Below are 27,169 nucleotides of genomic sequence, written 5' to 3'. Positions count from 1 at the left end.
AAGACCAACAGAGTGATGAGTCTGTTGGTCAATAAACCATACCGTTAGCTGCTAGCTCATGTCTTTTTCCAGCCTGGTAGTTGTTTTCAGATAGCGGTTGAGTTCTGACCGACAGCAAACACTAGCAAATAGAAAAAAATAATAGTACTACTTTAAGTTCATCACATTTTCATCACCTTAATCAAGATGTCCAGATATTCCGAGCTGAGCGACAGCTTGTCCTGTCAGTTTATGCAATTATACCTTTAGTGAACATTAGCACAGTGCTGTAATCAGGATAAATGTAGACTATGTCTGAATCTTTAGCTGTTATTGCCAGACGTGTAGACAGACACAAGTAATTAAATTTCTGATATAATATGTCTATGTCTATCAAATCTTGTGTCATTGTATTTTTTTTCCATTTCTATTCTCAGGGTGTACAGTTTTTACAATATTGTTTATGGATGGAGCAGTGACACCCTAAAAAGGTACTACTGAACCCCTTTGACCCCCTCCTAGACAATCATTGCTCAAACACTGATGTCCTTCAAAACATTGCTTTTTAATGTGTGTATTTTTACATAAATATACAGTACATGTGCAAGTGTAGCGATCTCTGTGTGTGTTGTGCGTTCAGAAGTATTTACAGAGATCAAGTGTGAGACGTTATAGATATGTTAAATGATACCAAGGTAATACACTGGAAATCAACTGTGGAGGTATATACGTGGAAATGCCTATGGTATATATTTATCACACTCCTGTAGACAGTATAAAATCTTTTTTTTCTTGCTAAAACAAAACAACAAAACCCCCTGTTCTCATATCACACATGTCTATATCCACAACGTTCCACTTCCAGGATTGCTCCATTGCCGACGGAAGTTCCACCGGATTTCACTCATTCAGGCCGGATATCCATTATCTAGGGTTTTCTTTGTGTTGAAATTTTAAACATTGTTTGATTCATGAGGGCTATGTTTAACCTTTCCTCAGATCTCTGCAGGTTAAATCCAGGCAGCTAGCTAGACTATCTGTCCAATCTGAGTTTTTTTTGCACAAATAAAACAACCTTTGAACGTACATCGTTCCACCAAAACAAGTTCCTTCCCAAGGCTATTTTGTATAGGCGCCATTGCTCTATGCAGCGATTAGCGCCACCCAAGACAATTGTGATTGGTTTAAAGAAATGCCATTAAACCAGAGCATGTTTTTCTCCCATCCCGGAATGCTGTGTGGACTCACCAGACCCTCTTCCGCAGCGCTGGGGAGGAAGGTCTGTCGATGTGACACTGCCATTCTCATAAGCGTTACTCTTCTAGACACATTTTACCTGACAATTAGGCATCTTCCCAAAAATGCATGTGTAATGATATTTATTTTTGCTTAAAAAAGCCACTCAAACATACATTGAGGGAAATTTGTTAAATGTGCACAGAGAAACAGCTCCCCTGAGAGGGGGAGAGAGCAGTAAGCTGTAGGAGGTGTCACTAAATAGAATTCCGTCATTAATTATATGATGTTAACAAATCATATTTTGAAGGTGGGATGCACTGTACTGTGTGCCTTCTGTTGCAGCTGTATGAAGAGCTGTGACACACCTCTTGTTTTTATACTGTCCAAACCACATCTGTATTTTTGAACTAGAGTTTAAAGATCATCATTAAAGGAGAGGAAGGGGAAGGGGAAGTAACCTAAAGTGTGTTGCCATAAGATAAAAAGTAAAGTTTGTAGTTTTTGCTACACTCAAGTGGACAGTGCAGTGTACAGACATGTCTGCAGTTGTCAAAAGAAGTCTGTTTGAAAGGTTAGTGCTGGCCTCTGATATATTGGTCCTGTGCATTCTGTAAACGCATGTCTGAAATTGTGTATTTGGTCATCATTGGTGTGTGTAAGTGCAAGCTCTACGCTGTCTGTCATATTCCCTTCATAGTCCACCTGCAGACATTTGTGGAATTACATGATTTTGGGTGAATCACATCGATCTCATTTTATGTCACTCGCAGTCTGAGCCTGCACAACCCAGATCCGCGTTTCTCTGTGCATTCACATGCGAGGCACTGAGCTGGCAGTCTCTACCAGGTCAGCTTAGCAGAGAGATGAGTTAGGGACTTTGTATTTTGTTTACAGCTGTTTGACACATTGCTGGTCTCAAACCTGTGAGATTATGATTACAGAATAGCGAATCACTTGTTCAGCTCATTGCAAGAATGGTTCGTGCTAAATACACAATAGCACCAAACTCTAATGAGAAAAAGCTGTGTCTTTGGAACCTCATGTCTGTCTTTGCTGGACACCTGAGTTTTGCTCCAGTTTTTAAAGTGTCGCTGTATTCAGCTCTGAGAACAGTTGTGGCTTCTACCTGAATATCTGCAATTTGGAGTTTAGTTTCACTTCTGTATTCGTGTTCAGTGATCACTGTTATGTTAATGATTTTTTTTGAAAGTGTTAAGCTGCTAAAAATGCATACTGAACCTAGGAAATGCAATATGCTTATCACCAAGTTAGAGGAGCTTTATTAGTAGGGCTATTCTTCAATGAAACATGTATAATCATTTGAATAAAGACGTTCAATTCAACTATTATTCATAGTGTTAAATCATAACAGAATCTAACTTTTCTCATAGAGCAAGTCTAGACCACACTCTATAATTGACATATTCTGCAATTTGAAATATTTCAGGGAGGAACAATGCAAACAGAATCAGTGACTGGCAATTGACAGGCTATTTTGTGTCTTGGAGCACACATTATGCACACAACCTGTGTGTTGTTGTGTTTTTTCCAAGTGCAGAAATTCAAAACATGACATTTCCTCACGATCATCTTGGCATTTTTGCATGACATGCAAGAACATGTATGAGCCCTGTCGAACTTGTGAGCAACAATTATCTATGAAACATGTCTTTACACCATTTTAAAATCTGCATGTAAGTACTAAGTCCTCTTATCTCACAAATCTTTCACCAAAATCAATGCGTTGCTCTAAATATGTGTAATAGTCTGCTTCTTTTGTTAATTTCATCATTGCCCTGATGCAACAACAGCAAAGTCAACGCTCTGACTCGAAAGAGACCCTGGAAAGATGAAAAAAGTTGCAAATTAAATCAAAGGAGAGACAGGGATGAGTGCATGTATGGTCTTACATAAAGTCCAGATGGTCCCAGAGAAGCATGTGACATAGAAAGGGAGGGATACGTAGAGATCAGTGTCTGTCTATCTGATTGACTGGCCAGGGGGCTCCTCAGAGTCAGCACCGCAGGCTATGACACCTGGGTGAAGACATCGGGGTCAATCTAGGGAGATAGGGATTTCATCTCTTGTCCAGAGAATTCAGTCATTATATGGTGTTTGATGCCCCTCTGATTTTCACTAGATTGTGTGATCTTCAGTAGATTTGAGATCAAACCCTAAATCCTCCAATGCACCTTTTAAATTTCTTCAATCTGTGACTAAAATTTGTTTCCCATAAAACCAGTACACAACCGACAGAGATTGTGTAAACTGGTGGGTCATACTCTACTTGTAGCTGGATGGGTCATCAGTAATAACACAACAGCTTTTCAAGATGCAAGATAGCTATGCTGCTTTCTCTCTCTTCCACTTCGGGTTGTTGTTAGTGGATATATAGTTAAGTACTGTATGGACAGCTTTTCTTTCTAGGGTGTTTTGGTTTTAGATGTTTAGATTTGTCACTTAAAGGAGCAGTGCCCAGGATTCAGTAGCATCTAGCGGTAAGGTTGGAGATTGCAATCAACTAAATACCCCTCTAGTCACCCCTCCCTTTGAAGCCTGTTGTAAAACCTACGGTGGCCTTCAAGTATTGGTAAAACGCAAAAGGCCCTCTCTAGATGCACTGTTTGGTTTGTCCGTTCTGGGCTACTGTGGAAACATGGTGGTGTGACATGGCAGGCTCTGTGGAAAAGGACTATAGAAAAGTGAAGGACTAATTCCAAGTTAATGGAAACAAAACACTTCTTAGTTTCAGGTGATTATTTATTAATGAAAACATATTCATAAATGTTCTAATCCATTTATGCTAATAGATCCTCCTGAATGCTAAACACTGCTACTTGTGCAGTAAAATCTAAGTTATTTGGTGTGTTTCTTCAGAAATGTATTTCGTTCCATATTTAATGGCGGAAAATTGGAATGACCCGACTTCTTCTCTCAAAATACCTATTTGGATACTTAGTTTACATTCTGTATTCCTGCTGCTCTGTCTCATTTGCTTTCGCCTTAGTGTAACTGACTAGCACGGCAGTCTGTTTGTTGTGCTAACCACAGTGCATGTTGCTAAGGGCGTACAACTAATGTAAGTGTCCGGGCGGAACTCTCGCTTGTGAACTTTGGTTCCACATTATGCGCATCAATCTACATACAAAATAAAAAATGCTAAATCATCGACAACAAAGGCATGATGCCGATCTCTATTTCAAGTATTTTTTATTGAATATAAATCAATGGGGGCAACCCTACTTTATGTTTTAAATATAGCAACTAAATTGTTTACACGGCAACAACACAGTGCCTGTTTTCATGGTAAAAGAACATCCCCTGAACACGTCCTGTATTTCTTCTGTACTCACTCTGTGTGCCAGTCCCTGTCTTGAATATGTCCAATTGCTATTCCCAGTGTTTTATCTCCTTTCTGTTTGTTCGGGCTATAGACCTGAGCCAAGCTGTTAACCTGTGTGCTTATGCACAAGTGCCAGGTGCACAGAGAACACACACAGCTGCACATACTGTTTCTCCATCCATCCATCCATCTTCGTCCGCCTATCCGGTATCAGGTTGTGGGGGCAGCAGTTCCAGCAGGGGACCCCGAACTTCCCTTTCCCAAGCCACATTAACCGACTCCGACTGGGGGACTGTGTTTCTGACGCTCCTTTTCCTTCCAAAGTCAACTCCAGACAGAGACTTCGTAATGTGTGACCCGCTGTGACGGCGGGGCTCACTGCTGTGGGTTTCTACTTGCACACTGCTGTGACCGTGGCTTCACTCTGAGCATCTCCACGCCAACAACACTTGTGTTTGCTGATCTTCCTATCCGTCCCACCTGCAACCTCCACTCCTGCACAACAAAAGGTCAAGGATGCGGGAGAAAATGCTCTTTGTTTTGCCCTCCTGACATGCAAGCACAGTCAGACTCAAAGACAAACAACAGAGCTTTGGGGGAAATATGGTGGCTTTTTGTTTTAATTGGTTGTTGCTGTCCAATATCTTTTTTTTTTCTCCCTCTCTTTCATCAGTCCCACTTGCAGCTGTCTCAAAGTTGAAATACAGCACAATGGGGGCAAAAGGGCAAAATGTGGAGGTTCTTGTGGTTGTTTCTGTTTTGCTGATGAACAAGAGCTCGCTCTGTGTCGGAGGCAGTGTGTTTATTTTGGGAGAGGTGTGCGTGTGATTGTGTCTGAGCAACATGCTATCTCCAGGACTTGGTGCCCTGCAGCCATTTTATAGAATTGGAACCAAACACATATGTCACTTTATTGCTTTTACATAAACTTTAATGCAACATCTTGTTCACAAACAAAGCTGTTAAATAACCCCATTAAGGACTGTTGTACTGTAATACTTATTAATTAACGTGTATATATTCATTTATCATAGCTGGAAAAAGTATGACATTGCATTTAGTGTATTGCCTAATGACAGGGTTAGGGTTTGAATTTTGGTATTTGAAAGAATTGTTGAGAGCAAAATAAACATTTTTCCGCAAATAAGAAGGGTGTTTTTATGACTAGTTTTTACATTTTTGTTCATTCATTGAGCCTCTGGAAATAAGGCTCTGCTATACACAGATAACACAAGCAGCATGAATGAGTGAATTGAGTTTTTATTACTGTATTGTGCCATGCATACAACTGTGCCGCGCCCACATAGACAACAAATAATTCATATATAAGCCATATAAGCCAGAACCCGAGGGCTGTGTCTATATTTTCAAACATTAAAAGTAAAAAAAACAAAAATACTTTCACAATCAAATCTTTAAAAAATGTATTGTGTAGTACTGGAAAAACAATCCAAGCATGTACCAGTTAAATAGGCCATGTTGCCTTCTTTTTCAGGCTTTTGAGGCAAAACTTTCAAATTTAAAGACATAATATAACAACAACCGTTTAAATATTGAAATCATCTGTACTCAACAATGTTTAGGGGTTTTACATGGAAAAAATAGCTCTTAAATCATCATAGTTTGTTGCCCATTGAAGACTGCTTTACTTTACATTCTTCCTTGCAATGATGACACAGTTTACACAATTTTGCAAAGAAATGAAGCAAATATGTAAAGTTACCAAGATCATTACATCATTTCAGAATGTTAATGACTAGTCTGTTAAGTCAATGACCTTTACTGATCGGTACATGTACCTTTTACCAAAAGAGTGTTTCAAAATGAACAGTATTTAGAGCATAAGTGTCTTCATGGGCGCCCGCAAAACACAGACAGACAGACACAGCTTAGGTTAAGAAGGAGGTCAGGAAAGAGGGACCATATGATGCCAGCAGATGGAGTAAAAGAGGGAGGGAGAAGAGGAGAGGAGAAGCTCGAAATCAGGACGACAAGACCAAATGCTTATCGGTTGTAATTAAGGCACTGATTTCACTTTACATTCTGTCTGCTCCAGCGCACCCACCTTCTGCCAGACTTTGTGGTAGAGGAGATAGTATGTTACAGGAACTGTTGCATAATACCAGTGTTTAAGTCAAGACCACCTAAACCAAGACCAAGTCAAGACAAAGACTTTGAGGGGTTAAGACCAAGTCAAGACAGCGAGAGCTTCTCCTGTCTTCTGCATTCACTTTCTTGGGAGTGTGTGTGTGTGTTAAGGGGGTGGCGAGAGGGGGTTAACAGTTACAAATTAGAAATAAGTCAAGTTATTGTTTGCTTTTGAAGCAGGATGTTTTACATCCAATCCCAGTAATGATGTTTACACATAAAAAAGGCAATTTATTAATATCCCTGCATTTGTGGTCTTGACCAATCTTGAAATAAAATCCCAAGTCTTCATTATCTGATTCATGTCTGTAAGAGAGATGTGTTTTTCATCCTTTGAGCGCCGTCGTTTGACCCGATGCAGCAGCACTATCTCCGAAACACATTCACTTTCCTGCCACCTGAAGTCACCTCTGTCTTTCTCCCTGTCTTTGCTGTAGAACGGAGCAGTTCCAGGCGAGCCAGTGAAGAAGGATGAAAACTCCCGGAGAGGGAACTGGGGCAACCAGATAGAGTTTGTCCTCACCAGCGTGGGCTATGCTGTGGGCCTGGGCAATGTCTGGAGGTTTCCCTACCTTTGCTACAGAAATGGAGGAGGTATGTATTATAATGTAGAGCCTCATTTCTATTGGCCAATGACACACCACATAAATAGAGTAAAGTACAATTGAAGTCCATTTAATCATACAGTACATTATACATACCTAATTAGTTACTACACAGTTGCCTTGAACAACAAGTTCTCCAAGTTGATGATTCAGATGAATCCTGAGGAATCTGTAAGGAAGGAATTTAAAGCTCCACGAAGCATGATTGTGTAAATCCATCTCTAAGGTTGTGTGAAATATGCTAGATTCTTTACAGCTACTAGCTGATTTCAAATGAGTGATTTTTTTTAATCATGTTACTTCATTAATACTTATGCTATGGTGCGTAGTTTCTGTTGTCCCCATGAGGAATTCTAAGTAATGACAACAAAACTGTCGGCACATCCAAATGTTACAACCCTTCCATGATCGCACACACGACCCCACCCCTCCTCCATGCAGTTGCTAGTAGCCAAGGAGGACACGGAGGATTAAAAAACAAAACATGATGGATACTTCAGAAGAGGTCATTATCTTCACTCGAGTTTTTGTGCGGTAAAGTCACCGGATGACACAATCTTCTGAAAAATAGCCATACTGAGAAATACAAAGAGATTTGTGTAGAGATAGTCTTAATTAGCTTTGTATCAACTTATTTGGCAATTGCTTGAATGTAACGGACATTCATTAATATCAAAAACTCACACACTAAAGCTTTAAGGAATGTCTCTGTAAGTAAAGACTCCACTACTGTGTAAACTGGAAGTCACAGTAGCATTAGCAGCTGTATTGTAACTTCCACATGTAAAAGTTTAAGGGGCAAACGATACATTAAAACTTCAATGTCAATGTTTTGTAAATGGTTATTTGGTTAAGATTAAAGAAAATACTTGTATTGATCTTACAAGGGGGAAATTACATTTTTTACTACTGTCATACCCATAATTTGATATTTGAGGTGTATGGTTTATTTTTGGAAATACCATAAAAATCTTCCCAGTTTACATAACTAAACAGGTCAGATGTATCGGCCATATTCCATATTAGAGCACCTCTTGTACCATCACAGTTGATCATCTCACATCTGTCTGATTGTACCTTCTAAAGCATTTTAATCAATTCAGTTGTCTTCACCAGTTACGTTACAGCTCACACTCAACGAACTCAATGTACTTCAATGAACTATGATTCAAAGCATCTTTTTAAGCATCAATTGTAGTTGTGCGTAACTACATCATTGTTTACTGGGGTGTGAATGCTGTCATAATCTTTCCGCAGAATGGACCCAGCTGCTTCTTGCTGCTTCCGATGACGTACCGCTTTTACCATTTAGTCACTGGAGTTGGCACATAAGAATATGATGAGTACAAAGTACATCAAGGCCATGAAGTCTTTCTTCCCTCTAGTTAAATAAATTGTTAAAACTCTGGATTAAATAGACTAAAATATTTTCTAAATAGTATTAGAAAATGCACTAAAACATAGTAAAAAGTGGTGAGTTTGGCCAACGTCCCATAACTCTGTGACTCAGACCTTTTCTTGGCATCTATCCCACACTCCAGTTTATGTTTGCGCTGCAAATATTTGGATGTACTGTATATATGTATGCATATGGAAGAACTGCATTCCTGTACATTCCTGTACAAGGACTCTGTACATGTAGGTCATTCATTAGCTCAAACACAGCTGCAAAAAGTGCACAGAGGACAGGAGACCTGAGCTTAACTAGGAGTTCACAATAAGGTTTCGGTATTGCACAGTATAAGCTGGTTGCACCGACCAAATTCGCATACGGACACTCAAATGTAAACACACACACAAACACACACACACACAGACACAGACACAGACGTTCCCTATAGAGGACTGTCTGGTTTCTGGTCCAGTCTGAACCGTCAGAGTTGCTGCACCGTGCATTGAACAGACTCAGCTGCACAAGCAGCAACCTCTCTGCTCACTCAGGGGAGGTTGTAATAACAGATGAGGTTTATGTTTCTTTTCTTTTGTACTTTTTCTTTATGTGTATATGATATGTACATATATATTGTATAATCTATAGCCTATCATTCAATTCTGTATTATACCTATAGATTGTAAAAACAGTGGACGTTGCAGCAGTGACATCACCCATTGGTTTCTGTACTGCCATTTTGAAGCCTTGAGTCTGGCGATACCGGCGTTGCCTTCTAAATTTTTTTTTTAACTGGATGTGACTATTTTTGACAAGAGGGTGTAGCTGGGAAGGAGCCAATTTTGGGTAATGGTTGCAATGGCGCTGCACTAAGCTAAATGCTAAAGGGGGAGCGTTGTCCATCTTCAATCCTTATGAAGCCATTCATCCAGCAGATTTACCGGGTAAACGAGGACCTCCGGTTACTGAATGTCAGGCTTTTTCCTTGAACTGTACCATATGGACAAGATGTACATTGTACTTTTGTTGATCTAGACTATGTGCAAGATAGTACATACAAAATTTGGCAAATGTCCCTGGGGCGGCTGTTGCTCATTGGTAGAGCGGTCAATCGGAAGGTTGGTGGTTCGATCCCTGGCCCTGCAGTTCCGGGTTGAAGTGTCCTTGGGCAAGATACTGAACCCCGAGTTTCCCCCGATGCTGTCAAAGTTTAGGATGAAAACTGGGACAACACCCAAGTACAAATGTACACAATGCCATGGATACGTATTGCTAAGACTATATCATTATTGGCAGTTTGGCTTGTAGCCACGTCCTAATAAAGCAAGGGATGCTTTCAATTTTAAAATAAAGGGGACCATAATTTACTAAATAAGCATTGCACTGTTTTGAAGAAGTCTTGAAACTAGAGATTGAGATCATAAACTAATAATGAAAATGTTTACTGAGGTAAAATAAAATGAGAAGTAGGGTCATTTTCTCATAGACTTAGATAAAAACGCTCCTGCTGGAAATTAGATAAAATGCATATTTAAGACACTTTTCAGAGCTGGAAAACTCATCCATTCTTTTTACAGTCTACGATTTTTTATATATATATATATATATATATATATATATATATACATTTTTTATGATACAGTGCTATTATACTATACATTATATGTCGTATTCATTCAACCTGCATGGGATTTCACCAATGTACCTTGGAGTTAGACATATCTGTATATAGTATTTCATAATGATAGATTAAAGTCAGCCCGTACATGTTAGATCATATGTCTGTTTTTCTTTGTGCCTATGGACCAGCTTAGTCCACATTCCATATCATTCACATCTAAGGTAACTGACGTTGTATAGGCTTCTATGCTTTTGTCTGGACAAACACAAAAGCGTCCACACATCAACAGGAATAAAGCATTAAACTTACACAAATTGGACTTAGTTGTCATTTTCTTTCCTTTTCTTTGGCTCACTGTCTTCACACTGCTCATATGCAACTTCCAGTCTTCCTAACATAGCCCATACAGTGACCAAGTGCCTGTCATCTTGCCTCTGCCCTCCAGGTGCCTTCATGTTACCATACTTCATCATGCTGGTGTTCTGTGGCATTCCTCTCTTCTTCCTTGAGCTGTCCTTCGGTCAGTTCGCCAGCCAGGGGTGTCTGGGAGTATGGAAGATCAGCCCCATGTTCAAAGGTTAGTGTCAAGGTGCTTGTGTGCTTGCATCAATCCCATACAAACATACATTTTTGGGGACAAAATAATTATTTTGCTTGAAAATCTCATTTTATTTAAGTTCTTTGGGTGTGTGTCTGTGTGTCTGTGTGTTAGTGAGAGAGTGTGAGTGTGATGCGGCAGGGCTGCCAACTTTTGAATTTAACTTGTTGTGAGATTTGTATGGATGAAGTCTATTAATTTTATGAGTAGGTCTTTTGTGACATTACCCACTGCAGGGGTTAGTGTCATCACTCCTCAACCCCCAGGAATGTGGTTTAAAAAGTTTCAGCAGCAAAATTCTCAATTTTAAAGCATTTATAGACAAATAATCATGGTCAATGATAAATCAATACTGTGCTTATGTGCGCATCAAACCATTTGCCCTTTTAAATTCTTATTTTACACAGTGTCTTCTGCACATCAACAGGCGTGTTGGAGACTGACACATTGAAAACACACAGATCCATGTAAACAATGAGAAAGACTTAAAACATGTGGCTTCGTGTATAACTCCGTCAGGACAGTTTTTTCATTCCCAAGTGCGTCACAGCTTCCCCAAGGAAGCCTGGCCACAAAATTACCAAAAAGTGTGTCTGGCATGTTCCCAACGTAGTTGGCAGGACGAGATTGTCTGTAATCTGGCCGTGCTGCTGGTTTCACAAAAATAGAGCCTGCGGTGTTCTCTTGTGCCAACAGAGTAGCAAATAACCATCAACTTGTACAGGTAAATAGATCAAAACAAACAGTGCAGAGAAAGTTATAGCACTGCATTATTTTAATGTTCATACTGTATAAATTAGCCTAGTGGCTGGCAGATCTACTCATCATCTGACAGAACAGCACGATAAATTTCAGCCTGCATGCACATTTGTAACGTTAAAAAAAGAACAGGTAATTTTGGTAGTGAGAGCAAGTTAGCGGACTGACCGGTTGTCACTGCACTGTCTCTGCTGGCTACGGGTGTGTGTGAGGAGATGACAGAAATGCAAAAAGACCCTCACGCTGAGCTGAACTAGTGTTGTTTGGGATTCATTTTAAGGATTCTGTTATTCTGCAGTATTAATGAAAAGAAGATAAAAGAAAAGAAAAATATATCCAAATACCAAAATTTAAAACTGATTACCTACCCAACTCTGTACTATGTGAAATATGTCCTAGTCATACATTTAAGAGTACAGTAATAGTGTTTACCCCTTCAGAAGCAATAATATAGACATTTTAGGAAAAGCAAATATACCGTAATATATATTGTGTTAGTCTGTGCTTCAAATTTTTTTAATTTTTTTATATATATATGTATATATAGGATAAAGATTTTAGGCCATACTGCCCAGCCCTAATTCAAATGTGTAAGATTATTTGCCGTCACCGAGCTGTAAGAGTTGTTGTTATGTAAGAATTCAGTACATGATAAAAACTTGTGCAAGGTGAAATTTGAGTTCATCATAAAAGATCCAAATTTAACAATTGTTGCCATGAATTGAATGAAAACTAAAACTAGACGCACCCGTGTGACCAAAGTAGATGTGGTGGAAACAGGACAGTGCGATTTACCCAACTACACAATGCTTGTGTGTTGATATACTTACAACTTATTGACAGATATAACAGCTAATTTGAAGGTTTAAAACGGAAAGCAAGTTCAGGTACTTCTATTCTAAGGAGGCAGCCATTAGCAATGTTGGTGACCCATCATGTACAAAGCTGCCATGTTCTTCACATTCAAGTTCTAATGTTCTCCCATCCTGTCTTCTCCCTTCAGGTGTGGGCTATGGCATGATGGTGGTGTCTACCTACATTGGGATCTATTACAACGTGGTCATTTGCATTGCCTTCTACTATTTCTTCATGTCCATGACAAACTTGCTTCCATGGACCTACTGCAACAACCCGTGGAACACACCGGACTGCAGCGGGGTGCTGGGCAGCAGCCCCCACCTCAACGCCAGCCTGGTTAACACTACCACAAGCCTGGTAGCAGCGGTATCCGAAGTAGTCAACCGTACCAAGAGGACCAGCCCCAGTGAGGAGTACTGGAAGTAAGTCTCTAAAGTACATCAATGATATTTAATTTATTAGAAAAATAATCACTGTTTTTTTTTTAGTACGAGCATTACAATTTTTTTCCAGTATTGATCACTGCAAGGTCTGTATGACAGTTAGAGTTGGGTACCGTTTGGATGTTTACGTTTACAATGTCAAACCAGGACTTTTAAAACAATTCAGATTCCTAAACCAATTCTTGAAAAACGAAAAAAAAAAGAAGGCTATTTTATAGAATTTTTTTTTAAATTGAAAATTATTTAAATTTAAGTACTTAAGTACTTAAATATATAATAAGTAACTTATGTAACCTAACACACAACTACAATAAGTTAACATTAAATAACAGTTACACTATTAACAAGTAATAACAAAGCAAATGTTGAGTTGGTATGCTAACCAGAGTACAGAAGGAAAAATGGCATTTTAAAAGTAACCTATATTTACAGTAGACTACAGACAAAGTTTTCAAATTTGCATTCTAATCCGGTCCTACCTGTTGCGTTGGAACCGGGTTTTGGTACCCAGCCCGAATGACAGTACACTTGGTTTTGTTAAGTTTTGCACTCTTAGTTTTGTAGGCCTATCGTACACAAGGGGCATGCAGGAGGTATCCCATACTGCCAGTGTTCAGTCTTTGGGACAGCTTTAAGCTTTAATGGTGCAACAGCAAAGCTCTTAACAAATCTGTGTTAAGTGCCAGGTCATGTGTGTTAGGTCAACGAGGGTGCATTCAAGCGCACCTGCTAATTATGTTCCTATACAGTATTTGCAGCTGCTGATGACAAGGGTTTGATGAAGTGAACAGTGATCAGTCATCCTCTCAGTCACATAACACATCTGGATGAGAGAGAGAGAGAGAGAGAGAGAAACTGTTTAACCAACCAATTTAATGTACCAGAAGTACACACTCGCATTTTTATTTATCTAAATGTGTATACTGGTTTGGAGAGTGTTTAATTAATACAACTTTCAATATTATTTTATGGTTGCTTTCTGCACATTTCTATTTGCAATGTCAAAGACCTAGTCTTCATTCAAATACAATGACTTTATGACATGCTGTCATCTTGCATTGCACCTGTCCTTTCACATTTGTACCTTGTGTGATGCACTGGGTAATGAAAACAGCAAAGGGATGGACGAAGCACATTTTAAGGTCAGGACTAAATGAACGTCATCGCACTGCTGTCATCAAGGCCATTTGTATTGATGATAAAATCACAAAATCATATGTGAGCTGTTGTTGTTTCAATCAAGCACAAACAAAAAGTTATTTAGTACAATACAACATATTAGCTTTTTTAATTACCTTGTATTTAGTTTTCTTTTTTGTGTGTATGTGGCACATAACACAGACTATAGTTCACTTAACATTGGCAGGCTTGACATAAAGGATATAACGGTTTTCCGTACATTTATAACATATATCATCACAGTTAAACAATGCACATGTTATAAACCCCTATAAAACCACTAGATCTATGATAATTAGCCACATTGTTGAAGATTGCATTCGTCTGTCTTTCGTGGTTTATTCTGACAATAGTGTAATCCTTTGTTGGGCAGATGAGAAGATGTGTAGGTTGTATGTTTGTGAAGGTAAAATAATTATCTTTAGTATTGCATTCATAGAGATACTGTCATTTATTATACTATTATTATTATTATACTATTGTTAATTCATGTTAGTAATGGGGCAATATTGTCCACCAAAAAGCCAGTGTGTAATAATATAGATGTAATATCAAAGAAGAACATTACCTCGTGGATGTATTCAGTCATGCCTGTAAGGAACACTTGCATTACCTTGAGCAAAGACAAATAACCGTCATACAGTCTTACATAAAACATAGTGTCTTCTGTCTACTGAAATAAGTGATTTTTGCTGATTTCTAAGGCTAAAGATTTTTTTTGTTTTTGTTTGCTCTGACATTTTAAAACGTATTTCTCCTGAAAAAACAACTAGTGTCTTAAAACAAAGACCCATAAATGTCAAATAGTTACACATTTGAGCTCAACCAACCAACTCAATTTTTCAATTTGCTTCATTGGCATGACAAAATCAATACATCTGTGTTGCCAAAGCACAAGAACAAACACATACACACAAAATACAACAAGGAGTAAATGCATCTGATATAGTTATACAAGTAAACAGGTAAGCACAATTTGTGATTAAAAACAACACACAGAAAAATTAATAATAATAAGAATAATAATAATATATACAATTCTGTACTTATTTTCCTCTCTTTCAGACACTATGTGTTGAACATCTCGGATGATATTGGAAATTTTGGAGAGGTCCGTCTTCCTATCCTGGGCTGCCTGGCTGTGTCCTGGTTTGTCGTATTTCTCTGTCTCATCAAGGGTGTTAAATCCTCTGGAAAGGTCAGCCTCTCTCTCGGTGTCTCTCTCTCTCTCTCTCTCTCTCTCTCACACACACACACACCCATACAAACACACACACGAAGGCTTGACCACATGCAAAAACAGACATCATATTCCAACTGTATCCGCAGTATGTCTATTTTTATATATATCATACACAAAGGAATTCTTGACTCTCGTGTTACTTTGGCAAGAAAATTACTACGTCAACTGATTTCACCACATCGTTGGATTATCTGTGTGTGCTTGTGTGCAGGTGGTGTACTTTACAGCCACATTCCCCTATCTTGTTTTGACCATCCTGTTTATCCGTGGCATCACCCTGGACGGAGCCATCAATGGCATCAAGTTCTACCTGACTCCACAGTGGCAGAAGGTCCTTGATGCAAAGGTATTCACTCAAAGACATAAACAGGCAAATGGAAAAAAAAAACTGGAGAAAGAAATATATTTTTTTCCAACTTTGGACTACATCTGACTGTATGTGGGTTTGTTTTTGCAGGTGTGGGGAGATGCTGCATCACAGATCTTCTACTCCCTGGGCTGTGCATGGGGTGGTCTCATTACCATGGCTTCCTATAACAAGTTCCACAACAACTGTTTCAGGTTGGTACTCCAAACTACGGCATAACAAAAACAAGCTATGCTTCAAAGGATTTTTTTTACTTTTTGGGAGATATGCTTATTTGCTTTCTGGCAGAGAGTTAAATGAGAAGATTGATGCCACTCTCATATCTGTACGGCAAAAATGTAGCTGTAGCCAGAATGCAGTTAGCCTAGCTTAGCACAAAGAGATCTAGCCTTGCTCTTTCCTAAAGAGACCAAATCTGCCTACCAGCACCTCTAAAGCTCACTGATTGGGGGATTGAATTGTGGATTTGTTTGTTTAATAATACACATACAGAAGTCTAAGAACAACAAGTTGTGGATTTATGTGGTTATGTTCTGGACTATTACTTGCCCAGGGTCAGTGAGCTCCTGGACTCTCGTCCATAGTTGTCACCGTGAGTTTGCCAGCCAACCGGAGAAGACTTCAGGAAGTTACTTGTCCCAACCAATAAGTTGTCCAGATCATAACCCCCATAAAACCCAAATTGTGTCATTTTTACACTTTGGTTTTTGTACAGATCAAACAAATGAGAAGTAACATGTTAATTAGTGAGCCTTAAGGGCTGGTAGGCAGATTTTCCTTCAGCTTTTGGACAAACCTATGGTTGCTGTTTTCCCTCTGCTTCCAGTATTTGAGCTAAACGCCCTTTTTCCCACTGGACAAAAACCCACTCACACCCATCTGGCTTTTGTCTTTAGTGGGATAGATTACAATCGGCCTTTATCTTTAGGACAAATACCTCTGCAGTCGTCACAGGTATTTAACAGCTCCATCTCCAATCGGCAGTGATGGAAACATGACACCCAGGTGGACACGCTAATGTTCGGCCCTTTTCAAGTGCGATTCTACTGTATGATGTGTAAGCGGTAACTCTTTGTCATCTCAGCCACAAATTCTATCATGCTCTGCGCAAACATTGTTCCAAATTAGTCAACATCAAGTTTGAAAGAGAGCCAGAATAAGTAGCAGATATTAAAAAAAAAAAGTAACCAACGCAATATTTTTACTGACCTCCATGCTGCTTTCTCCCGTGTGTTTGTGATTTTTAACGTACCTTAACACACCAGAAAAAAGGTAAATGCAATGACAACTAAGTCCATGGCCTACCTTTAGCAGGTTTTCCCATGTTTAAAAAACCTGTATACACAAATTTATTCTAGTGAAAGAAGGTTGAAGTCAAACCAATGGGCTGCTGTCTTTAGCTTCATATGTAAAAAATATAACTAAGATCTATCTACTCTAACTCTCAAAAGTGCATATGTATTTTTCAGAAAATGTGAAACTACGGTAGTTCTTTAGGAGATTAAATTAAACCCTTGCAATAAGGAAAAAACACGTTTTGCATTTATTTCATTTATATGTTTGTTTGGCAGGGACAGTGCTCATTAATCAAAAGCAAAGTAATTGTGAATGAGCCAGAGTTAACCGGCTAACTTTCATCCAGTTGGCCAGTTTTAAAATGGCCACCTCAAAAAATAAAATAAAATTTTTCACTTAATACAGTCAGCACATAAAAGGAACATAAACAGACCAACATTCAGGAAGGTACATTGCACAACACAAACACATTAAACAAGAAAAAAAAGCCTGATACAGCATGTTTCTAATTGTGGCTAATGTGGTAAAGGTCCTTCAAATTGTGCGCACACTAATTCTACTCTCAAGTTAAAATGTATACTTAACATGTTGGCTTTCCAGAAACGTAGACAGCTTGATGACTATGCATGTTTGAAGTTATGCTGTTGGATTTTTCAAAGCATTAACGGATGTGAGGCTTCTACATTTGCACTGTAATTAAAGCAGCAGTTAAAGCTTGTGCGCCTGCCTAAGTGAACATGACCATGCTCATTTTAGATCAGGCTATGCTGCTGCAATGTTTCAACAACACAACCAGCATCTTATTATTTGCACTGATCACAGACACTTGGCAGAGCAAGTGAGAAGATGAGGAGGCGTAGGAGGATAGAGGAAGTAAAAGGAGGGGAAGGGGAGTTGAGAGAATGTAAAATAAACCTAAAATCGTCTTTAGGTTGTTTAAACTGTATGATACCCCTCCGGTAGTCTCTCCTATCCAGACCTTCCTCTATAGCGCTGCGGAGGACGGTCTGGCTAGTCCACACAGAATTCTTGGATGGGAGAAAAACGTGCTCTGGTTTATTGGCATGTCTTTTAACTAGTGCTGTCAGTTAAGCGCGTTATCATTGGTGTTAACGCAAACCCATTTTAACAGCGTCATTTTTTTATTGCCAGATTAACGTTCTTTTTGGCCTAGCAAACTTTGTAGTTTTTTTGGGGGGGAATGACGAGGAGAAAAGGCTGAAGATATAATTTGTCCCTCTGTCAGGAGCTTGAGGTTATGCTATCTGCACACACAGCTGTACACCGGCCTAATCAGCTTGTGTTCTGCAGCTCCATCCCTGCGGAGTCGCTCTCTGCACTCCTGCAACACCACCGATTGGTGCACAAGTGCAGAGAGAACTGAGCAGGCCTTGCTGGTGGTTTGTGAGCAGAAAGGGACTGGTCCTCTGTGATAACTCTTTAGAGGAAATGTGAGGAAAACAAAGCACTGTGCAATCACGTAATTCCCTTGTTGAATCTGAACAAAGCCCAAGTTTGAGTCAGGGAGAGTAAAGATAAAAAAAAGGTGTTCTCCTCGCATCCACCTGCAATCAAGGACAGCAAACTTAACAGGAAGAAAGGAACCAGAGCACACTGTTTTACATCCTTTTATAGCTCAAAGAGACTCATGTTTCAATACTACTGCGTTCTCGGTCTGAGTCAAAATCAACTTGCCTCAGAGTGAGTAAACTCAGCTCAGCGGTTAGAGATGACTTAATGAGTTTTCTCTGATATTAATGTAATCTAAATGTAATTTTAATCATAAACTCCTGGACTAACAAACCCATGTTCTATGTTTGTAAATTTGTCTTTCTTTCTCTTTTTATGAAATTTTAGCAATTAGAAATGTCCCGAACACATAAGTGATGATTGAGATAGAACACTTTTGTATAAGTCTATACATTGTTTTTATCAAAATCCTATCAATAGTGAATAGTCTCTGTGAGATCACATTCTGGGGACATCAACACTCTTCTAGCTGTAGTATGTGCACTCTCTTCTCACTCCTCTGCTGCTGTTTTGTTCAGCAATCACAGCTTTAGTTCATATATTTCCCCTTATCTTTCTATCAATATGTGGTTTATGGATTTCACATATAAATATGATTTTTTTTTCTCTTTTACCCTGCATACAATTGAGTATTTAAGGATAGTAAAAAGCTGGCTTTATGTTTGGTAATGATTTGATAATGATGAACATTTACTCAGAAGTAGCCTTTGAATGATGCATTTGCAGCAGTTGAATTATTTCCCTAACATGTTTTTTCTTCTCTCTTCTACCTACAGAGACAGTATCATCATCAGTGTAACCAACTGTGCGACCAGCGTGTATGCCGGCTTTGTCATTTTCTCCATCTTGGGCTTCATGGCACACAACCTGAACGTCCCTGTGTCAGAGGTGGCTGACCACGGCCCGGGCCTGGCCTTTGTGGCCTACCCAGAAGCCCTCACTCTGCTCCCCATCTCACCACTCTGGTCACTGCTCTTCTTCTTCATGCTTATCCTCCTGGGACTGGGGACTCAGGTGAGGCTGGAACACCGTACTCTACATACAGGTTTTGCTTCCATCTAAATCTAAAATACCGTACTAATGCATCAACACTTAAAATGTGAATTACTTGTGTGATATTGGGATTCATGTTTGGGGTAAATATGATCATGAGTGTGAGTTTGTTTAATTTTTGGATGTATTTGTGGTGTTCATGCTCATCTGTGTCATTCACCATCTGTGTATACGTATAGACTGTAGACCCAATTTATAACTTTTGATTGTAACTGGGACTGTAAAATTCACTTGGATTTTTCAGTTTATATGCCATACTGTAAAGCTTGTCTATCTTAAAAAGGATGCACAGATGTTTTCTTCTGTTTGTAAGTTTACTGCATGTTGATCCTATAAGTGGGCCAAGTGAACACACTGGAACGGACAGGAGTTGCATGCTTCAGAAACTCAGTATTAGACCTGATCTACTGTAGATCCGCAGATGTGTAGTTTGAAAATGTATGGTCAATGGTAACGGATTCCATGCAGCTCAAGTCAATCTGTAGGCCAGGTCCTATTTATCACTGGTTCTTGGGGACTTTTTTGTATATGTCTTGGTTTCACACAGACCAAATGTTTCAAGTGGTATGTAATATGTTCCCATTGTTTGTGGTGAGTCAAGTAAAAAGAGCCCAGAAGAAGCCCCTTTAAGGATGGCACTTTTTTGTTCTAGACTAAATGATCTCAATAACTATTAGATGGAAATGGGTACAGACATTCATAATCCCTGGATGATGATTTATATAACAATGGGGAACCCTTGACTGTTCATCTAGATCTACCAATAGGTCAATGTTTTCACTTATCCAGTAAAATCTCATCTACTAAGATGGATTGCTACACATGTTATACAAATATTCATAGTCACAAAGGATAACCCTTATTGACTTAGTGATATTCATTTTTACTTTAGCGACACCGGTTTGCCAACTACTGGATGAATTTTGAAATTGGTATAATATTCTTCCTCATCTTGAATTGTGAACACTTTGTTGATCCTCTTTTTTTCAAGACTTTTGTTTAACGTCAAATACCTGCAAAACAAATGACACTCAGGCTTACTTGTACTTTGTGTTTAGTGCTAGCAAATGTAAGCATGCTAACATTCTAAATGAGATGGTGAACGTAGTATCCCTTCTAAACATAAACATGTATGCATTGTCTGGTGAACTTGGCAGCATGCTACCATTAGCATTTAGCCCTAAGCACCACTGTGCCTTGCAGGGCTTTTTAGCATGGCTGTAAACTGTTGTCATACTGTTGTATTAGTAAGTATATATTTAAAGGCCTTTTATTCTTGACCAATGACCAACCGCTTGTATGCCTGGAATTGGAATTATTTTTGCCACACCCCACCCACAGATTAATTCAAATTTGTCCTCTTTAAAATATTTGGGGCAATGTATACGCCTACAAAAGTGCTACAAAAGTGATAAAACTTACTGGGTAGACGATAAATATGTAGATGCTCACAGGAAATAAGTAGTAAAGCATTTCAGTTAAAGTTCATATACAGAGGATAAATCTACTGGACATTTTATGTGGAACCGGAACATTTTCCTTTTAAGACTTCATACTTTCTACTACAAAAGATGTTATTAATCCCTAGTGTGTAAAAACATGAAAAAAAAACTCCCAATAAATCTGTCCAACTCTTGGTACCCTTGTTTTCAACATATGAAGACATTTTTTCAACTTTCCAATCTTATCTCTTATTTCATTAAATTACCGAACCCATCGCCTCTGTTTCTGTAGTTCTGTCTGCTGGAGACCCTGGTGACGGCCGTCGTCGATGAGATCGGAACGGACTGGATCATCAGGAACAAGACGGTTGTCACATTGTCCGTGGCCATAGTTGGATTTTTACTTGGAGTGCCACTAACGACACAGGTAAGTCCCAGACACATGCAGATTGTGTCTTTGAAAGCAGCTTGTTTTTTTCTCATGGTGGTTCTCTACATTCTCTGTTTAATGTGTGCAGGCAGGAATCTATTGGTTGTTACTGATGGACAACTATGCTGCTAGTTTCTCTCTGGTCATCATCTCCTGCATCATGTGCATCTGCGTTATGTATGTTTATGGTAAGGAGAGAAATAGACTGAATATGTTGCTTTTGTTTGCTCTCATGTGAATTCATGACATGAACCATTTTTTAAAAGGTAAAAAAGTGCTGTGGCACATTATCATTACGGTGAAAACATATTGCCTTTGTGCTTTGCAATTTAGGTTTTATTTCTACTTTTCTTATCTCTGTAGATGTTTGGCCATACCTTGTCATAATGATTCCACAAAGAGATAGCTTTAGTACAGCTATAATCAAGTCTGAAAGCAGAAACATTTTCTGTCACCAGAACGTCAGCAGTAAATGGCAGTTTGTCTAGAAATAATGAAAAATGGAGACCAGTGCATGAAGAGAAAAGTTAATTAAGTCTTCCAGACTTGTTAGTACTTGAATTTTAAAATAGCTTTTGAGTTTTTTTTGTATCAAAAGAATGTGTGTTTTAATTTATTTATTTATCAAGAATGTTGCAAGACTAAACAAAAAAATTAAAACCACAAAATAAAACTATATAAATAAAGTATGTTGGGCTCCTCAGCTGCATCCTAGGTCAAAAACGTGGAAATAAATATGATAACAGTTCGTCACAAAAATGTCTACCCGGGGATACATTCAAATCACAGACTGACTTGGATTGTATGTTATTTTTAAAATGTGGAATAAACAATCAGACTTTGAACTTTGATGCAACACTTTCCTGAATAACCATTTGTGTTGATTGCAGGCTACAGGAACTACTTTAAAGACGTTGAGATGATGTTGGGCTTCCCTCCTCCTGTCTTCTTCAAAGTCTGCTGGAGATTCATCTCCCCCCTCATTATCTCTGTAAGTGACACACACACACACACACACACACACACACACACACGTAAACACACCAGCTGATTTGGGTCATAAGTGATTGAACCTGTAATCAAAATGTAACAATGGCACATAAATCTTCTCACCTCCTGAAACATTAACGCAACCAAAGAAGATGTGGATGTAGAGATCTAAAGGCGTTCAATGTAAGGTTTTAAAACTTTCCTGTGGTTGTGACACATTGTGAAGGGGCCTGACCTACATTTGAGCTGCCATCAACACTAATCTGTTTGGCTACTGTTGGCTTTGTTTCCAATACAAATCCCTAAAAGCAAATCTTTCTAACTGGGAAATGGACACATACAGCTGCTATCAATGGTATTTCCCAAGCAGGCGTATTAGTCCACTAAGCTGCTGGGCCAACCAAGAAATACATTGTTGTGGATTACTGGTCAGATTTCAGGCACTTTCGTTCTCTCTCAGGTCACTACACAGATGAATGCCTTGCTCTATAGGACATCGGCTAGAACTGCAGACTAAACTCACTGCTGTTGGCAACAGTCATGATTTATAATCATAATTATCTGCAACTTTTAAATAAAAACAAACACGTGTTGTGCTGATGTCTATAATGATTTCACCTGTTCTGTGTTAATGCACGTTTCTTGTGGAAAACTGATTTGATTCTTGTACATGAAGTCAAGTTTTTACTTTGACCATAGTAACAGCAGCCATTTGTTTGGACTAATTGTAACCAGGATGTAACCTGATGAGCCAGATGGTTTGTTACACAGAACCATCTGATAAGACATCATTGGAAACAGAAAAATAAAACAAATACCTGGCAGGTGATTGAATGAACCGTCCACCATTGCTGTTTTAAGCGAAAAGTCGCGGCCGTCACACCTAAACCACACCCGTAGCTGCCAGCAGCTCCTTACCGGACACTGATTGGGTCTGTAAGCTGGTAGTTCAGACACAAATGCATTAATCAAAGCCTGGCAAGATGGATTTTTGTGTGATAAGTGATCCCGCAATTCTTGACTGATCTTGTGATATAGCAAGTATCAAGCTACTATGCAATGTAAACCAGGATGGGGGAACTTTAATGATTTACACTAATTATTTTGCTATATCTTAATGTTTTTTTTACGAATATTGTTAAATTGATACAAAAATAGAGTGCATGTTAATTTTTTTTCTTCATGACTACTGTATATATTTCCCTAATATATTGGATGTGAATAACACATATTGAAGAACAACATTTCAACATATATTTCTAGTTCCCTCTTTGTGTTTTGAATCAAAGTTTTGTTTTCATTAGCTTTTTATAGCACCTGCTCTAAATGATAAAGGCCTTACTCACATTCACCGTCTCTCTTCTGTCCTTGTAGTTCATCCTGATCTTCACAGTGATCCAGTACAAGCCCATCAAGTACAATAACTACGTGTATCCCGGCTGGTCTCTGGCTATAGGCTTCTCCATGGCTCTGTCCTCAGTCGTCTGCATACCCATCTATGCCCTCTACAAGATCTCAAGGTCCCCAGGAGCCACCTTCAGAGAGGTACAACACCCCCCCCCCCCCCCCCCCCCCCCCAACAACACACACACACACACACACACACACAACACACACACACTCCATAGTATTTCTTGCAATGTGTGGAATGTACAAAAAAAAGCAAGAATCAACTTCAAAAATGCTGATCTGCTTCAAGTGATACATTTAGAGACAAAGAAGAGAAAGAGAAACTATTTATTTTAGTTTATAGTGTGTGAGTAGTTTAGTCTGTCTGGGTTTCTGCTTGCCTGATGTCAGTGGGGAGCTCCTTGTGGAGCCAGGGCAACAAACAGTCATGGCTTTGAGTGGTAGCTGGGCCCCCTTCGTAATGAGGTTGTAGCAAGGCTATTTGCAGTAGCAGAGTGTAGTGCACGGGCCGGGTTGTGGTTGTGAAGACCAGCTGAGCAGCTGCATTTAGAATGAGCTGCAGATGTTGGATGGCACATGTAGGCACACCCGCCAAGAGCCAGACGACAAGAGTTTGGACCAGAACATGCACCTCCTCCTGGGTGAGGATCGGATGTATCCTCCTGATGTTGTGGAAAATAAATCTACAGGCGCAGCTAATATCTCTGCAACAAAGAGATGTACGAAAAACAGCTGGTCATCCAGTACCACACCCAGGTTCCTTGCAGTCCAAGTCAGGGACACCGCAGAGTTCTCATTAGTGACGGAGACGGTACGGATGAGAGCGCCCTTACCTGGAAGGAAGAGCAGCTCAGTTTTGTCAGTGTTGAGCCATGGCTACGTGTCAGCAAACTATGAAATCAAAACACCAGTTGGTAATTAACTTATTGATCTCATTTCTACATTGTTGTGATTATATGAATATTTTCTGTATTGAAGAATTCTTGTTTCTTGCATTACTTGGTAACATGTAGTAGTCTAGTTAAACACCAGCAGTTGATAGCAGGAAAGGATTCCACATGTATGGCTGAATTTAGCTAGAAAACAAGAGTTTGAAATCAAGTTCCCTCGCACACATAAAGACAGAGTTCCCCAATAATTTGTCCTTGAATTGGGAATACACATGAAAAGAATGCATTCCATTGTTAATATTCCACTAACGTTCCAGAATGTTAATATTAACTGGAAAAAGTGTACTCACTTAAGCTGAAAATTGCGTGCATACTGAAAAGGTTGGAAGTGTTTAAAGCAGATGAGCCAAAAGCAAGTTTGTTAAAATATATATATTTATATATATATAAAATGCTGAACGTAGTTGAACAGTTGACAAGCAGTTGTTGAACGAGCTGAAAGCAGTCAAAATGTCTGTTGATGAGTAAGAGATGAAAAAGTGTTAGTTGATGCTGAGAGGCGGAAATCCGTTGAATTGTCAGTCAATGAATGCAGCTTTAAGTATTGGCATTTTTCATAAAGTGTTTTTGGAGCTGGTATTTGTAGGTACATTTACATCATGAATGCATGAACTGGTATTTTTAACATTGTACTTCCAGCGAAGTCCTGAGATGATTTGATGCAGACCCGCTCATAAATTTCTTTGGAATCGCCTCTAAAGTTTCCAGTCATATTGAAGCTGCTCTAAATGGCGTGTCCCTCTTGCTTTTTCAATCTCAGCGGTTGAAGTTCGCTTGCATGGCAGATCCAAATTGGGGCCCCGCCCTGCAGGAGCACCGGACAGGCCGCTACGCCCCCATGGCCTCCGAAGACACTGTGGAGGCTCGTCCCCTCAAGGAGAAGGAGGAGCTGAAGGAAGAGCTGAAAGATGACGAGAAGGAGAGGAAGGATGAGATCAGCCTCACCATCCAGGGAAGCAACGGCTCCACTAACACACACAGCAACCCCAACCCCAACGCATAGACGGCACCCCGCTCTCTCAATGCTACCGGGCGCGACCCTCGGTGCCCCACCATCTTTTTCTTCTCTTCCTCCCTTCTCCTCCATCCTCACCCCACTTTCCCACATTCCTCTGTGGGGGAGATCCCATTCGCTGGAGACCTTTACATATTGTAAGGGCTTATTATATCTATCCTAACCTCTTCTATCTATCTGTGTGTTGTCTCTCGATAAAACGAAGAAGAAGAAAAAACGAAAGGCAGGAAAAATTGGGTCATCATCCAAAAGATTTGTTTGTGCGTGTGTGTGTGTGGGGGGGGGGGGGGTTGTTAATTTGTTACAGATAATTTAATAATGCAGTTTGTTTATCCTTTCAATTTTTTGTAAAACGTGTATATGTCATCTTCATATGCAGTTAGAGGCACAGTAGATTTTAAAGCTACATGTGTTTTTTTCTGCATGCAGCAACATCGAGACACATACTGTTTTTCTTTATTCTGTTAGCTGGGTCGGTTTGGGATTGGTGACTTTCTAGCAGCAGTGATTTGACAGCAGGAGACTTGTGATGCGATACACAGTGGTGCTGTAATAAAGAGGAGCAGGGTGAACTGTGCCTGAGCTGGCCATTTACAGTTTGATGATGCCGGAAGATAGAAATTGGCTCAAGTCAATGGCCAGTAAATAAAAAGAGGCAGATACACTCATTCACACCCATACACTCACATTATTGTACATTTTACAGCACACAGTGACCTCAACTATAGTTGATCTCAGCTTAAGACTAAGCCTGTTGTTATTTTATGCTGCTTCTTTAAAATACAGTCCTACAGAACAAACATATTTAACACCTGAGATGGGTGACTGACACTTAGGGCTGATTTCTGGTGGACATTTTCTCCATTTGTAACTTTTTTTTTTCCACTAAAGCTGCTTAAACTTTGAAAACTCAGCAGAGAATTATCAGAGATCTTAAACCATTCTATGCTCTCTGCCTCACACATACTCTTGTGTATACACACACACACGCACATACACACACACACAAATGGACACACACATGCAAAAGCATTTGCTTCCGGTTCTTTGACAGAAGAGATCCATTTCTCAGGGTCCAAGTGAAATTAAAGTCCTGTGGTTTCCTTGCCTGTGGAAACCGTGTCTTGACTGAAGGTGGCCTGTTAAGATTATAGGGACCGAAACCACCTAACTTTCCCCGCTGTCGACACCTACACACACCTGTACACACAAAACGGGTGGATGCAACTCTGTATATTGAAGTGCCATCTCTCCTTATGTCTTCCAGGCATTCTTTTTTAA

General features: G+C 39.4%; 1 protein-coding gene across 3 annotated transcripts in view; it reads left to right on the top strand.

The window, feature by feature from the left end:
• slc6a9 (solute carrier family 6 member 9) overlaps positions 1-26,115 on the top strand; it is a 73,172-nt gene extending 47,057 nt beyond the window's left edge. For all 3 annotated transcript variants that reach the window (XM_032532215.1, XM_032532216.1, XM_032532213.1), the window contains 12 exons: positions 7,147-7,303; positions 10,771-10,902; positions 12,686-12,962; positions 15,228-15,360; positions 15,617-15,751; positions 15,863-15,966; positions 19,375-19,612; positions 21,386-21,520; positions 21,612-21,711; positions 22,414-22,514; positions 23,888-24,058; positions 25,634-26,115. In XM_032532215.1, the coding sequence (XP_032388106.1) occupies positions 7,147-7,303; positions 10,771-10,902; positions 12,686-12,962; positions 15,228-15,360; positions 15,617-15,751; positions 15,863-15,966; positions 19,375-19,612; positions 21,386-21,520; positions 21,612-21,711; positions 22,414-22,514; positions 23,888-24,058; positions 25,634-25,876 (1,926 nt within the window). In that variant the 3' untranslated portion in view covers positions 25,877-26,115. The remainder of the gene's footprint in view (positions 1-7,146; positions 7,304-10,770; positions 10,903-12,685; positions 12,963-15,227; positions 15,361-15,616; positions 15,752-15,862; positions 15,967-19,374; positions 19,613-21,385; positions 21,521-21,611; positions 21,712-22,413; positions 22,515-23,887; positions 24,059-25,633) is intronic.
• The last annotated feature ends 1,054 nt before the right edge of the window (positions 26,116-27,169 follow it).

This window comes from Etheostoma spectabile, chromosome 12, assembly GCF_008692095.1.
Source record: "Etheostoma spectabile isolate EspeVRDwgs_2016 chromosome 12, UIUC_Espe_1.0, whole genome shotgun sequence".
Taxonomy (NCBI): Eukaryota; Metazoa; Chordata; class Actinopteri; order Perciformes; family Percidae; genus Etheostoma; species Etheostoma spectabile.
This window is presented reverse-complemented; position numbering and strand designations above follow the sequence as displayed.